Source organism: Carya illinoinensis, chromosome 8, assembly GCF_018687715.1.
Source record: "Carya illinoinensis cultivar Pawnee chromosome 8, C.illinoinensisPawnee_v1, whole genome shotgun sequence".
NCBI classification, from domain to species: Eukaryota; Viridiplantae; Streptophyta; class Magnoliopsida; order Fagales; family Juglandaceae; genus Carya; species Carya illinoinensis.
In genome coordinates this window covers 29919730-29936436 of record NC_056759.1, presented here as the reverse complement: position 1 = coordinate 29936436, position 16707 = coordinate 29919730, and the positions used below count along the sequence as shown (strand labels likewise).

General features: G+C 34.0%; 1 protein-coding gene and 1 long non-coding RNA gene across 3 annotated transcripts; one reads left to right on the top strand and one right to left on the bottom strand.

The window, feature by feature from the left end:
- The first annotated feature begins 2870 nt into the window (after positions 1–2870).
- LOC122317766 lies at positions 2871–4012 on the top strand. The gene is made up of 3 exons (XR_006244637.1): positions 2871–3238; positions 3636–3745; positions 3871–4012. It is a non-coding gene; the product is annotated as an uncharacterized LOC122317766 (long non-coding RNA).
- Positions 4013–4110: 98 nt separating this feature from the next.
- Positions 4111–11615, bottom strand: LOC122317765 (metal transporter Nramp1-like). Of its 2 annotated transcripts, none has more exons than XM_043134760.1 (10): positions 11299–11615; positions 11125–11165; positions 10928–11006; positions 9669–9773; positions 9166–9275; positions 6281–6462; positions 5050–5119; positions 4774–4947; positions 4366–4470; positions 4111–4237 (listed from the first exon to the last, which is right to left on the bottom strand). In XM_043134760.1, exons 1-10 carry the CDS (start codon positions 11402–11404, stop codon positions 4142–4144), a joined length of 1068 nt encoding a protein of 355 aa, XP_042990694.1. In that variant the 5' UTR covers positions 11405–11615; the 3' UTR covers positions 4111–4141. The 2 variants fall into 2 exon arrangements, with proteins under 2 accessions (XP_042990694.1, XP_042990695.1); XM_043134761.1 differs by having other exon boundaries at positions 10938–11006; positions 11299–11402.
- Between the last annotated feature and the right edge of the window lie 5092 nt (positions 11616–16707).

The following is a 16707-nucleotide window of genomic DNA, read 5'->3' as shown; positions in this document are numbered from 1 at the left end:
ACACACAAGCATTGGTTTGGCATTAATGCAGGGTGTGTAGTGGAAATTCATGTCGATGGCTAATGAACTTCCAGGAGAGCCAAACGTGGAAGTTACACCATAGTTTTTAGCAAGGTTATTTTCGACATGGGCCGAAGTGAAATGCTTGGAATTAGTTTATTCTGAGTGGATATGCTTTTATGGTGAAGCATGATAGCGGGAGCTATGAAGATCTTCATTGAGGTGGAGCTTGGCTGTGGGACCAGTCAAAGTCACAAGGTGGAGATTGTTGCTATTGTTGCCAATAGCATTTGGTGTTGGAAGGTCAAGAATGATTAATTTGTCTTGGCTCGTGATAATTGTCGTGTGAATTAGATGAGAAAGTAAAAGGAACCTAGTTTTACTTTTCTAAAGAAATCTCCCTAGACCACGACATGAAGTACATGTGTGAAAGATGGGAACAAAACGTCAGATGTTCCAGGGATATCTACACCTACAGTTGGTGATCACATAACTGCCAAGACGATCAGACCTCCATGGTGGTTACTACCTTAAACTATATCCTGCTGAATGAAGGTAGTAAACTACGGTATGAAGAAAAATCTTGCAAGAAGGGAGATTATGCAAGTCGGAGACTGCACACAAGATGGGCACATGCGACTGAAGATAGCAGCAGGATGAAGGGTCAGTCACCCAGATCAAAGATGAGACCTCAGCAACAGGTTCTCTGATATGTGTCAAGGTCTCTGCGAGACCATTGATTCCCAGTGCAGTGGGAGATGTGTTGCCCTATGTAGATGTGTTGATTAAGGGCATTGTACGTGATGAACTAAAGTTATGCATCACTTTAGTTAGTCTTCTAAGTTGAAGACATGAGCTGTAAAATTGTATAAGGGATCATGCTGGAGATAGAGCTCGGCATGTTGAGAACCAGTCTCCAAGTTGGAGATTGGTGTGATTGTAGGATTATGGAGCCTGGTTTGAAAGCTGTAAAGGCACCAAGCAGATTGTTCGCACGGATGAGCCTAGAGCGAAGCTCAGTTTGCTCAAGGTGTTCGCTCGGATGTGGCTAGAGCGAAGCAGATTGTTCACTCGGATAAGCCTAGAGCGAAGCTCAGTTTACTCAGATTGTTCGCTCGGATGTGGCTAGAGCGAAGCAGATTGTTCGTTCGGATGAGCCTAGAGCGAAGCTCAGTTTGCTCAAGGTGTACATGAGTGCGGACTCATGGACTCGAGCAAAAGAAGAATCCTAGAGAGTTGAGATTGTGCAATTGAGCACTGGTAAATCTCCTCTGAAGAAAATCCCTTGCAAGCTCCGTGGGTGTAGACTATGCTGATGCATTTGAAGATGCATTTGGAGAGGCATCTGGATATCCATTTGAAGACGTACCTGAAGATGCATGTGATAGCAGATCTCTCATGGCAGAGAAGCATTCAAAGAAAGAGGTGAATTCATTTGAAGAATGAATCAGTTTACAAGCAGCCTGGTATGACACACTTGGGTGGAGGAGGTGATTGTTGAATCAACCCAAGTATGAAGGGCTGCACATGTGCACCGTTTCTTTCTTTGTTGTATTAGGCACTGTAATTCTGCAGCAAATGTGGACCAAGAGAGCTCTTGATCAAGCTGCACCGAAATACACCTCCCTCTTGGTCAAGAAACGTGGGAGCTTTGTTCCCCATGGTTCTCCTATAAAAGGAGATGAGTTGTGAAAATAAAATTCATCCTCACTGAGGTGAGAGATCAGGCAGAGGGCAGAGGGTGAAAATGGGTTCTGGGGAAACCCAGAACGGAGGCCATTTGAGAGAGATAGAGAGATGTTGTGAGTGTTTGTAAAATTGTACAAACATATTGAAAAATCGAATTTCCGCTTCAGTGGACGTAGGCAGTTGCCGAACCACTTAAATATTGTCTCTATCTATTGTGGGTGTGATTTCTGGGCGGCCGGAGGCGCAACATTGCTTTCATAATCCAGTGTTGTTCTGCAAGTTTAGGGGTAGCGATAGGTTTTCTCAATTTGTTATGCTCAATCACGTGCATCTGTTGTTATTCTAAACGATTTCATGCAAACACATGCATGCATACTCATACATATGTTAATTAGAGCACTCTCAACGTACGACTCATGCATAATACAAAAAATGTAAAATATTTGAAGGAATGTTCATAAAATAAACTTTATCCTATTAGGTAAAAGATTTTATAAAATACAAGTTGCTACAATAACCCGTTACATGTAGCGGCCGGAACTGTTCATCATTCAAATAATTTTTTTATTATTTATATTTCATTTAATCCTTTATTTCCTTTTATTTTTTTTACATTTCAATACAAATCCTTTTTATTGTTCATAATTTAAAATACCTCTATTTTATTTTTTTCTAAAAAAATCTTAGAAATATTATTTATCCAATTTTTTCATATTTGATTTTAATTTTAACTTTTATTTAGCTTATATAATTTTATTTTGTGTTTGTAGTACTGAATTATATTACATTATATATAATAAAAAAACATTTTTATTGGTAGAAAGGAAATGTTTAAAAAAATATTATTTAAATGATATGAAGAAAAAATAGATAAACTTATGTATGACCTATTATAAAAGTCAGTATGTCAAATAGAAAAAGTGAATTTTGTTGATTTATTTTAAAAGATGAGATGAAGGAACCATTGGGATTGCTCTTAATTGCATGCAGTACTTCACTTTTTTCACCCGAGGAAATATCATTAGAGTTAGGCTGCGAATTAAGTAGTTGGTTAAAAGTAACATATATATATGTAGTATATATATATATAGTAATGCTATATACAATTGTGAAATCATAAGTATCGTGCAGTCATTTTGAAAAAGAGTGAGATCTACTATTAAAAAAGTAATTTTTTTGTGTAAGTCCTGTATTTATTCACTTTTTTCAAAATGATTGCACAGCGCTTATGTAATCGCAACTGCAATTATCATTTCTCATACATACATATATGCATTGATATTGCAATGAATCGATGCACAATAAATTATTTATACCAAAATTCAGCCTTGGCTAGCAGCTTATAACAGAAGCAAGAGCATGAACAAACCCATGCATGATTTCTCAGTTATGTGATCTTTTCTTCCAATCTTAAATAAACCAAGTACCAACAACTTGATTGCAGGAAAGCATCTCGCTGAGCATTGCAAGGCAGAGTACCCAAGTCCAGTGAAATACTGCCTGTGGATACTTGCTGGGGTGGCCGTTATAGCAGCCGACATCCCAGCAGGTATAATGTGTAGACAATAGAAAAAATCTACACAACCTCCCAACACCCCAACATTCCACATTTTTTCAATTTTTTAATATTTTTTTTGAATTTATTCTTTTTAAATTAATTTAATTATTTTATTCATTATTTATATATTAAATATTTGATAAAAAATAAAATAATAAAAATTAAAAAAAAGGTGGGGTGTTGGAGTGTTGGGAAGTTGTGTAGCAAAACCCGTAGACAATATTGTTAATTACTCATCATCATCATGTGTTTGCATGGAACAGTGTTTTGCAATAACTTCCCGGCCAGCACAGTACTTCTAAAAAGAGAGATCATGCTCAAAGCTAATACACAAATCGATCATGTAATTATTAATATTTGAGACTTGGGCTTTAATTAATTTGTGCAGTACTAGGAACGGCATTTGCTCTGAACATACTCTTCAGAATACCCATGTGGAGCGGGGTCCTGCTGGCTGGATTGAATACTCTCCTTCTCCATGGGATGCAACGATATGGTGTTAGTATATTATAACACCATATACAAATTAAGTGTCTCTTTTTTTATTATTAATTAATGAGTGATCATGATATAATGCTAATAATAATATTTCTCATATCTATATATATATGATTAATTGATAGATAAGGAAGCTGGAGGGTGCGATTGGTATGCTAGTAATGGTGGTGGGTGGCTGCTTCTTTGCTGTAATGATAAAGGCCAGCCCGAGTGCAAAGGAGATGGTGACCGGAATGTTCGTTCCCAAATTGAATGCGAAAGGAGCCACCATAGACGCCATTGCTCTTTTAGGAGCTCTGATCATGCCGTAAATTAATTTATTGCAATATTAATTATTAATAATTGCTAGCTAGCTATATGTACTAGTTTTCTAACTTCAAATTATAGGCTTTTAACTCATGAGGGGAGCCATTGGTCCAAACTTGGACCAATGGCTATGCACCTAGTTATTAAGTTTCTCAACCAGAGTTCCATCTTCAAATCCAAAAAACCCTGCAAAATTAACATGCCATTCATGCTTAATGCTTCATTATTAGGCTCTCTCAGTTAAAGCTTTTCACGCATCTCTGTAGGTAAAGCAGGAAATTAAGGTACTAGCTAGTATATGAATAAGCAAGCACCTGCATAACGTACTGGCCTGCGTAGGTTCCTGCAACAGTTGAGCTCTGACCAGAAGCAAGCATGGATATGGCATGTAGCTTTGGACTCCAGTTGCCAAGAGCATTCTAATCACATTAACACGTGATCAAACGATCAGGAAAATAAACCATTGACCCTATGGTAATGCTATCTCTGAAGGTTACTGAGAAGTACTCACATAGAGAAATGTTTGTTGTACTTACAAAACTAATTACAAAAAAATTACTTTACCTATATAGATCTGATGTATTACAGTAAGCTGCTATATCAGAGTTTAAACGTACTAATTCTTCTTATAGATCAATTAATACATTTCTTTTCCATGCATATGCATTTTCTTGTTTAATGTTAGTTGCAAATTAAGGAAGAAGGACTGAGACATATATGACCTTAAACAAGAAAGCCGCAGACTCGAGAGTGATATCCTTGCAATGAGCCTTGCTCTCTACAGATGTATTTGGATTGGAGCACACGCTGGCACTAACAGATACGACAACCACATTGATGAGGAACGCTACGACTAGTGATAGCCCACTTTCTATAAAGAAAAACTTGCTTGCACTCTGAAAGAAAGAGGAGAGATCGGATCATGTTTCGTTTAATCGAACCAGCTTAATTGTCATTAATTAGTGAAAGGAAGATGGTTGAAGACTGTAGTAACTTACATTGATGCCCTCAAAGGAGTGAGGGAACTTTCTCGATATGACCAATGCTGAATGAAGAAAAAGATTGTGCCTGCAGTTTGATTTTTATATGAACGTTGAGATGAGGGTCTATACTATGCTACACATATGCCGGTATATTAACATACTAATTATAATGTGACCTAGTATAACTTTAAAAAAATAAAAATGCCAAAATGTTTTTAGCACAACTGATGTGGAAGTTTTCCACATCATCAACAGTGTGTTGGGTGTATAAAAAATAATACTTATGAATAGATTTTCTCAGTTATGATCTTTTATATATGGCTCTACGGCAACATATAATTCCAACACATGAATATTCTATTGATCAAAGAGCTCTTTGAAAACATATAAATTACTAGTAATGTGGTTGAAAAAATATAGAGATTATCATTTGTTGAAAAAATTGGATAGGAATGTGGTTGAAACTTTAAAGTATTTCAAGCCTCCGGCCCCGACATACATGATTAGTATATATTATCATTAAGGACTCCATGTTCTGCCAGGAAGTTAGGCCAAGGTAGCCAATATGGTTTCAGGTTATAAGGGGATTTTTCTCCTCTGGCCAAAGGCCTAGAATGCAGGCCTAAATATAGGGAAACTAGGCAGGTCGGATGGCCTATCGCCCATTAAGAGCCCCCATGCATCCACAAAGCTGAGGTGATACTGACTTAAGTATTGGAAACTTCCTGACCTATACGAAGGCCCTCGACTCTCTGTATTTTCTTTGAGTGTGCAATCTCATCCGAATTGCTGGATCTTGGCCCAAAGGTGTGTGGAGGACTGCGTTAACACATATAGCTAGCTAGGAGTTGCAGTGCCAAAATAAATGAGGAATTTGGACAAAGTTTTCCTTCAAACCCAACCCAGGCATTTAAAAAATTATCATGTATCCTTGAGCATTTGAGAAGTAGATAGTTTTTAAATGAAGAGATAAATGAAAATCTTTTAACATGGATGTTTAAACAAAACTTGTGATTTTTACGTGCTTAACGGACACTTGTCATTTTTTATATATGGGTGGGAGGAAAAACTCTTAGCTGAGGAATTTATACCTGATCGATCATTAATTTATACATGTGCGTAAGTACTGTGTATATTTATGCTCGATCCCCTCATGAGTTAAAAGCCTATAATTTGAAGTTAGAAAACTAGTACATATAGCTAGCTAGCAATTATTAATAATTAATATTGCAATAAATTAATTTACGGCATGATCAGAGCTCCTAAAAGAGCAATGGCGTCTATGGTGGCTCCTTTCGCATTCAATTTGGGAACGAACATTCCGGTCACCATCTCCTTTGCACTCGGGCTGGCCTTTATCATTACAGCAAAGAAGCAGCCACCCACCACCATTACTAGCATACCAATCGCACCCTCCAGCTTCCTTATCTATCAATTAATCATATATATATATATATAGATATGAGTAGGGCTGCAAATGAACAGAGCCGCTCGTGAACAATTCGAGATCGACTCGTATAAACTCGACTCGGACTCGATTCATTTAATAAATGAGTTGTTCGTGAACATTAATATTGGTTCGAATATTAAACGAGCAAAACTCGTATAATCTCGACTCGATTCGGTTTAGGCTCGTGAACAATATTCGTATAAACTCGATTCGACTCGTTTTGAACTCGTCACAATACTCGTAATATTTATATATATATATATATATTTACATATATTATTCTTTTATTATATATATTTTATATGTTATGTATATTATTTTTTATACTTTGTATAAGTAATATATATAAAAAATAATATATGTTGTTATTTTAAGTTAATGTATAAGTAACATGTTTTATTATTTTACAATAATAATTTATCTAGTTCATAAAAGAATTATTGAGTCAAATATAAAAATTTTATAAAAATAAACAATTCTAATTGATTGCGACACTTTCTTAACTAATCATATTTTGATTATTTGGCCATATTTAATATTACTAGTAAAGGCAACGTTCTTTGGACGTTTGGCTAGTGCAGTGCATAATTTAGACTTGAAACTAAATTAAAAAAAAAAAATTTAACAGCATTTTAAATTTTATTTGTTTATATTTTTAATTCTTAATATAATTTTATATAAATTTCATATATGAATTGAAACAATTTAAATGAAGTATATGCTAATAGTTAAATAATGAAATTTTTTTATAAACATTATCATTAAATTTACAATAATTATAATTATTAATGTATGAATTAAAACAAATAAAATTTTACAACATTTCAAAATTTTTTTGATGTTTTAAATTCTTAATATAATTTTATGTAGAATTGATATATTAAGTAGAAAAATTTAAAACTTAAATTTAAGAGGAAAAAAGATTTTAAATTTTTAATAAAATTTTATTTAAAATTTAGACATTAAGTGAAAAAATTTAAACGAACTATATACTAATAATACATGAGCAATGATATTTTTTTATAAATATTATTATTAAATCTGTAATTAATCATCAATATATAAATCAAGAGAAATAAAATTTTACAACATTTTTAATGTAATTTCAGATTTTAAATTGTTAATAAAACTATAGTAAAATTGAAATATTAAGTGAAAAAATTTAGATCAAAACGGGACCGTTTTAAGCAAGTGCCACAACGAAAACGCTGCCGTTTAAACCCGTTCAACCCACCTCGTCCCTACCCAAAACGGCGCCGTTTTGACACCACCAAAACCCTAACTATAAAAGCAACATAAACACATCTCTCTCCCTTCCAGATTTTTCTTCCCCGCCCCCCTTCTCTCTCTCTCTGTTTCTCTCACTTTCTCTCTGTTTCTTCTTCCCCTCCCCACCTTCTCCTCCTCCTCTTACATTTTTTTTTCTTTGTTTCTTTTCCTTTGTGTTTACATGTTTGTTTATTTTTTCTCTGGTTGCTTTGCCCTTTTTTTCTCCTTCCCCACTCCCCCTTCCGTTCTCTCTCTGTTTCTGCTTTGCCGTGCACTCCCCTCTTCTTCTCCTGCTTTTACATATTGTTTTGTTTGGTTTTTGTTTGTTTTTTTTTTTTTTGTCCTTTGATTTCAGATCTGTGGTTGAAAGTTGGGATTTTTTTCGTCATTTGGGACGGTTTCGATGGTTTTTCTTGTCTTCTTGGAGTCTCTCTCACAATTTCTCAGTGTTTGTGAAAAATGAAGCCTTTGTTGGTTTTTATTGCATAAGAGGATAAGATTTTGTTTTTGGCCACTGATATGGTTCGAAAATTTTCTTTTTTGTGCTTAGTTCCGTCTTCATATTTTGGCAGACCTTAGAGAGATTAGGTCTTGTTTGGTTGCTGAGAAACGGTTGGTAGGACGAGGAAAGAAAGTTTATTTGAATCGATTTGAGTGTTTGGTTGCCGAGAAATTTTTTTTTTTGTGATTTTTTTCTTAGACTTTAGATCTGAACATATGTTCACAGATCTGAACACGTTCTTTGGTTTCTATTTCAGATCTGTCGAAGAATTTTTTTTTTCTCGTTTGGTTGCTGAGAAACGATTGGTAGGACGAGGAAAGAAAGTTTATTTGAATCCATTTGAGTGTTTGGTTGCCGAGAAATTTTTTTTTTTTGTGATTTTTTTCTCAGACTTTAGATGTGAACACAGATCTGAACACGTTCTTTGGATTCTATTTCATATGTATTGGAAAGTGACAATGAATCAATACATTGATATCTAGTTAAAATTGATTAAAAGAAATAATCTCATTTATTTATAAAAAAAAAAAAAAATCTCATTTGTGCTTCAATCAATTAAAAATAAAATAAAATTGTGAATCAGATTTTAACCGAGCTCGAGTCGAGCTACTCGAGCTCGTATAAATTCGTATATTTTTTGTACTCGAGTTCGAGTCGAGTTCGATCATCATTTATTTTATACGAGCCGAGCTCGATCAGAAATTTTCAATATTTTTCGAGTTCGAGTCGAGTTCGAGCGGACATATATGCTAAACGAGCTCTTGACCTCCTGCTCGAATTCGACTCGATTCGGTTCGTTTGCAGCTCTAGATATGAGAAATATTATTATTAGCATTATATCATGATCACTCATTAATTAATAATAAAAAAAGAGACACTTAATTTGTATATGGTGTTATAATATACTAACACCATATCGTTGCATCCCATGGAGAAGGAGAGTATTCAATCCAGCCAGCAGGACCCCGCTCCACATGGGTATCCTGAAGAGTATGTTCAGAGCAAATGCCGTTCCTAGTACTGCACAAATTAATTAAAGCCCAAGTCTCAAATATTAATAATTACATGATCGATTTGTGTATTAGCTTTGAGCATGATCTCTCTTTTTAGAAGTACTGTGCTGGCCGGGAAGTTATTGCAAAACACTGTTCCATGCAAACATGATGATGAGTAATTAACAATATTGTCTACGAGTTTTGCTACACAACTTCCCAACACCCCAACACCCCACCTTTTTTTTAATTTTTATTATTTTATTTTTTATCAAATATTTAATATATAAATAATTAATAAAATAATTAAATTAATTTAAAAAGAATAAATTCAAAAAAAAATATTAAAAAATTGAAAAAATGTGGGATGTTGGGGTGTTGGGAGGTTGTGTAGATTTTTTCTATTGTCTACACATTATACCTGCTGGGATGTCGGCTGCTATAACGGCCACCTCAGCAAGTATCCACAGGCAGTATTTCACTGGACTTGGGTACTCTGCCTTGCAATGCTCAGCGAGATGCTTTCCTGCAATCAAGTTGTTGTTACTTGGTTTATTTAAGATTGGAAGAAAAGATCACATAACTGAGAAATCATGCATGGGTTTTGTTCATGCTCTTGCTTCTGTTATAAGCTGCTAGCCAAGGCTGAATTTTGGTATAAATAATTTATTGTGCATCGATTCATTGCAATATCAATGCATATATGTATGTATGAGAAATGATAATTGCAGTTGCGATTACATAAGCGCTGTGCAATCATTTTGAAAAAAGTGAATAAATAAAAGACTTACACAAAAAAATTACTTTTTTAATAGTAGATCTCACTCTTTTTCAAAATGACTGCACGATACTTATGATTTCACAATTGTATATAGCATTACTATATATATATATATATATACTACATATATATATGTTACTTTTAACCAACTAATTAATTCGCAGCCTAACTCTAATGATATTTCCTCGGGTGAAAAAAGTGAAGTACTGCATGCAATTAAGAGCAATCCCAATGGTTCCTTCATCTCATCTTTTAAAATAAATCAACAAAATTCACTTTTTCTATTTGACATACTGACTTTTATAATAGGTCATACATAAGTTTATCTATTTTTTCTTCATATCATTTAAATAATGTTTTTTTAAACATTTCCTTTCTACCAATAAAAATGTTTTTTTATTATATATAACGTAATATAATTCAGTACTACAAACACAAAATAAAATTATATAAGCTAAATAAAAGTTAAAATTAAAATCAAATATGAAAAAATTGGATAAATAATATTTCTAAGATTTTTTTAGAAAAAAATAAAATAGAGGTATTTTAAATTATGAACAATAAAAAGGATTTGTATTGAAATGTAAAAAAAATAAAAGGAAATAAAGGATTAAATGAAATATAAATAATAAAAAAATTATTTGAATGATGAACAGTTCCGGCCGCTACATGTAACGGGTTATTGTAGCAACTTGTATTTTATAAAATCTTTTACCTAATAGGATAAAGTTTATTTTATGAACATTCCTTCAAATATTTTACATTTTTTGTATTATGCATGAGTCGTACGTTGAGAGTGCTCTAATTAACATATGTATGAGTATGCATGCATGTGTTTGCATGAAATCGTTTAGAATAACAACAGATGCACGTGATTGAGCATAACAAATTGAGAAAACCTGTCGCTACCCCTAATCTTGCAGAACAACACTGGATTATGAAAGCAAAGGTCAGCCCCAGAAGCACGATCCATAGCAACTGCTTATACATTACAGAGAGAATTCATATATGCATGAGACGTACAGATAGAGAATAACCCACAGGACAAGATCAACAAGTGTTAGTATCATCCGAAAATGAGAAGGAAATTAGAGACCTCGTATTTGTGATCTGCACCAGCTTGTAGGTCTGATTCCACTGCATCAATTTACGTAACAAACAAAGTAGGAACTCAGGAAGTACAACAAAACATTCTTTCTCGTTGCATGAGGAAGAGGAAACAAACAAGCAAAACGAAAATCAGAGAAAGAGAGAGAGAAATTTAGCTTACAGTTTCCGGGATCAAGATAGCCTACAGAAACGAGAATACCAGGTCCTACATGACCCAAAAGCTTCTTCCATCTAGGGGTCTCTTGTATCTGAACCAGAGTCGACATGTTTCACTCTGTAATTTGTCTTCTACGAAACCGGAGTGTTTTCAAAATGCTTATATATTTTCCAATTTATAAAGCCGAGAATACAATATTGGGTACATATATACAATAATTAAGTTCTGTTAAGAAGGAAACCTTTAGGAAGAACCTTATAAAATATTTAACTAAATGGGGTCGTTCTTAATTAGCTCTTGTTCTTTTCCTGGGTATTCAAAGCTGCAAATAATTTCCGATAGATCAGTTTTTGGCCAAGAGTACGTACTGATCTACATATATAATAATCACATGAATGCAACACATGACATGATATGCTTCATCCACAAATAACAGTCCGGTGATCCGAACAAAATTTACAGTGGTCCTAAGGTGCCATCGTTTTTTCATTAATTTACACCACAAACGACAAACCTGTCAACTTAAACTACTACTCTAAAGTCTAAACAATTACCTCCTTTTACAAATCTTAAACAACCTCCTTTTACAAATCTGCAGCAACAAATATTATCTTTTGGGACCAAAAACATTTAGGACGAAAAGGAAGGTCACTTTTAGGGACGGAATATTTTGTTCGTCTTAGAAAGTCCCAATAGTCCGATTATTGTTCGAACAAGAAACGTGACATTCAAACGGAATAATTTGGGACAAAATTATATCATCCCCAAACCAATCTATTGTTTGAACTGACGGAACGTACACTGTTTGAACTATCATAAACTTTTATTTAAATGTATATAAATTATAGTCGACAGACTTGTCAACTGATGCAACACATTGGCGTGAAGTATTGGACGCTGTTGGAATAAAAAAGTTTTCACTCGAACGTAGACGATGTTGTTCGAATGAAAATATTCTGTTTCAACTCATAGTGCCTGCTCGAACTTACAAAGTTTTAGTTTCCTTAAATATAAAAATAGATCATGTATAAACATTTTTACATGATGCACATTTTAAAAAACCATTAACTAGATTAAAAAAAAAACTATATTAAAATATATAACATGTCATAAAATAGAAGTTAATGTCTAGTAGTTAATTTAGTCCATGCATATAGTCCTAACAATCACCTCTATCTCCTTCAAACGAGCGTCCACCCTATTTATATATCGATCAGTAAGAGGCGTCATGCTCCTGATCTCAATATTAGCGATAAGGCTTGTCCACAGCTCAGAAATTGCTGCACGGATCTTTGTAGGTAGAATATTAGCAATGCTAGCACATACCTCTATGTGCACACTATTAGTAAGTGTCACACGAATCTCTATACATGCAGCGCATGCGGTGGCAATAGTATGTCTCCCTGAGGGTGGAACACTCGTGTGCTCAATAAACTTTGATTGCTGCCTAGTATAGAGGTGGCCCACACTTTTGCCCAAGGTGACTATATTTATCGAGCCAATTTGTGATTGTCGACGCTCAGACAAAATGACCTCTACTTCCATTGACAAAAGTAGTTTAGAGATTGTCAGAGCAAATGGAAGACTACACCTGGACAAGTACTTGGACTCATCTCTGATCTTGGACATGTAATAGTGGGCCAGATCAATCGGATAGCCTCTCGCTAATCGTAATATGAATCTAGCCCGATAATTGTTGAGACTCATCGTATGCTTCATCGAGTCTATGTTATCTAAGATGATTAGGGCCAACATTTGAAAGAATATTGTGCAGTCAACCTGCTTGATGGCCTTGTTGCCATGATAAGGAGGAGTTGTATCCTCGACCATCAACCGACATACCTCCTAATCGGAAAGCTAATCCTCTGGAATAGTTTGCTCCATGAGCTCCTCGGTTCCATCCTCTTGCTAAACCACTTTCAATGCAGAATATGCACCGAGTTTACAAGTGATGTGAGAATCTCAGCTATCTTGTCAGTTAAGAATATGATACTCACCCCCTATATAGAGAAGGTGAATGCCTCATTTGCGACACCCATCTCACTGACTCCCTGATAGAACTCGTACACTGGGTTAGGATAGACAACCCCCAACTGGTCATAGATGGGACCTCATCCCCTATTAGGGAATATAGACTCTAGGGTCTTGCCCTTCCAAATGATGTCATTGAAGTCACAGAGCTTAACGACCCTCTCAATAAGTATTAGCCTGGGCGGGCAATTCAATGCAGTCAACAATGTTCCCTCTGATGACCTAGCACGGTTCGATATAGTATAAGTGTTACTCCATCAACCAAAAAAGCAAAAAAAAAAACACCATCTCCCTAATTTTCTCATAATTTAGAATACTAGCTAGTTATAATTAGTTAATCAAATAAATACTAGTTATACTTAGTTAAGGAAGTAACAACTGTTATAAAAATTATAATTAGAATAAAATCAAAAGGATGCAATTGTTAGTACATGATAAAAATATAAATACTATAAAATACTATTTTGATCATTATAATTAAATTATTATTTCTAATTATTTAATAACATAAACATGCTAGTTTTAATTATTAAGCAAATAAAATACCATTGATTAAAATTATAATTGGAATAAGATAAAATACCTCTGATGCAAGTGTTATGTAATATGGGTTTGAATTTGCACCTAATTCAACTATTCTGAGTGATGAAATTTTTGTCGTTTTTCAGGACACATAAACTGTTTCCAATCAACAACAGTGATGTCTAAGGAACAGTTTGATAAGACAGTCAGATTTATCACTCTGCATGCATAATTATGTTCAATGAAAGTTTAGTTTCGTACAATTTCAATTATAACTCTTAAACTATGATTATTTTCCCTCCTGATTCAATTAAAGAATCGAACTAAACAGTTATTCTCCAAAATTCCCAATCACATCGAGAGGTTGGAAAGATTGTGTAGTACAGTAACAATGAAATCACGATCACTTCTTCAAGATAATTCTCCTTTCATTTTTTGCATGACAGGAAGGTTGTATAGACTTATTATCATTCTTCTTATAAGCTTACAAGACCTGTAATAATAAGTTTATACAGGCTTACAGTCTTGTAGAGAATATATGGATACTTATCTTGAAGAAGTGATCGGGCTTTCATTGTTATTGCATTGCATAGTCTCTTCGACCTTGAAAAGTGAAGTAACAATGAAAGTAGGTATTTCTCAGGATCATTCCCTGTAAGACCTCCACAAGACTGAAAGCTTGTATAAACTTATTGTTTTCCATCTTACAAGGTTACAAGATGATTAATAATAAGTTTATATTGGCTTCCTATCTTGCACAAGTTGTATCGGTGGATGATCTTGAAGAAATGTCTCGCTATTTCTTAGGATCACAGGATCACTCCCCGTAAGATCTCCACAAGACTGAAAGCTTGTATAGACTTATTGTTATCTGTATTACAAAGTTACAAGACGACTAATAATAGGTTTACATTGTATCTTGGATAGGTTGTATCGGTGAATGATCTTAAAGAAATGTCTCGCTTTCATTGTTACTTCACTACACAGTCTCTCAAACCCTGTCAAGGGAAGTAACAATGAAAGCTACGCATTTCTTTAGGATAATTCTCAGTTCATTCTCTGCAAGATTGGAATCTTGTATAAACTTATTATTATTAGTATTAAAATTTTAGAAGAAGGCTAATAATAAGTCTATACCGGTTTCCAGTCTTGCAAATGTTTGAACGGATAATTATCTTGAATAAATGTGTGACTTTCACTATTACTTTACTATATAGTCTCTCGGACCTCAACAAAGGTGATAACAATGAGTGGACGGTCTAAAGTTTGAGAAGTGATTGCTTGATAATTTTGGCATTTGAACGTTTATATCAATTTTTTAAATTACTTGGGTGGAAATAGAAATATCATTTAAGAATAAGTAAAATTCTATCGTACAGACAAAACTTTCTTTGCAATACTGAAGAGTTGGTATACCAGGTAATGCATTATTTCATTATATTAATTCCATTCATTTTTCTTATTTGCTATACTATCTATCTAATTTTGTTTCTTATTGTATGAGTCTTGTCAAAAAAATAAATAGGTAAAGTTTGGAGATCTGACATAGAAATGCGATTACAAATTTAGCGTAAAGAAATGCTTCAAGAGATTTAAATGATGATGTTCCGACATTTTATGCCTCCAGTTCCATTTCAAACATTTACTAATATTTTTTAATATTTTGTTCCAAGACCCTAACTTAGAGTTTGATTGTAGTCTCATAACATTTTCATGAGCAATTGTTGGATTATATATTATGTTTGAATTTCATGTTTACTGCCTACTGTTCGAATGAAACTTCATTTGTTTGAACGCATATGATATTTTATGTTCGGAACAATCTAATTGCTATTAGAATAGTATAGTAATAATATAGGATGTTCAAACAATTACAATATTAGTACAAACTACAAGTCGTCATTCCATTCGAACCCGTACCTTTTTTATTCAGACAAACTCACTATATTCAAACATAAATATTTTGACCAAAATAAAGTTCGAAGCGTGACATAAATTCTTCGAACTACATATGGTTCAATATTCGAATGGATTAAATCCATCTTCGAATGCTCATTCGAACAAGTATATCAAAGCACTCAAATGCTCATCAGTCCTATTCGAAAAGCAATAGCGTTACTTGATTATGTTCAAACGAAAAGGCAATACATTTGAACCATTTACGATCACATCGTTTGAACATCGCTCGAATTAGGAACTTTCTTATTTGAATAAGTCGGGTTATTGTTCAAATTGTAACTGCACATCTTCAATTCATATATGGTCTCGACATTCGAATGGAAGTCAATCTTATTCGAATAGGCATGTCTTCAATATTCAAACGACCTCGCATCCCTTTCAAACTTTGGTTGGGTTGGGAAAATTCTGTCCCAAAAGTTATATTCTAATTTTTGGGATAAAATTTTTTTCTCATCTCAAAATATCTTTTGCGACAGACCTTTTGAGACGTAATAGGGATGGAATTTTTTTGCCCCTAATTATCTCCTGGGATGAAATCCCACTCTTTTGGAAATTACGTCCCAAAAGAGCGCGTCTGATGTAGTGATCGCACCATCAGTGTAGATTTGGGTCAAGCTCCTAGAAATTTTGAAGACTTTGCATCGCTTTAATGGAGGTGATAAATGACAAATTAATGTCCTGGTCATGATTTGATTTACAAATTGAAAACTTGAATTGCCAAAGATGCAAATTAATTGAAGGAAAAAAAATGAGGTAATTCAGGCGTACACGTACATTCTTTCCGTTAGTCTTTTTCCGTAGCAATAAATACTTGATTGAAACGACACATCTAAAAGATATACGATCTCGATAAATATCAATAAACGTACATCTAGGGGCCAAAATGGCAGGAAATATATA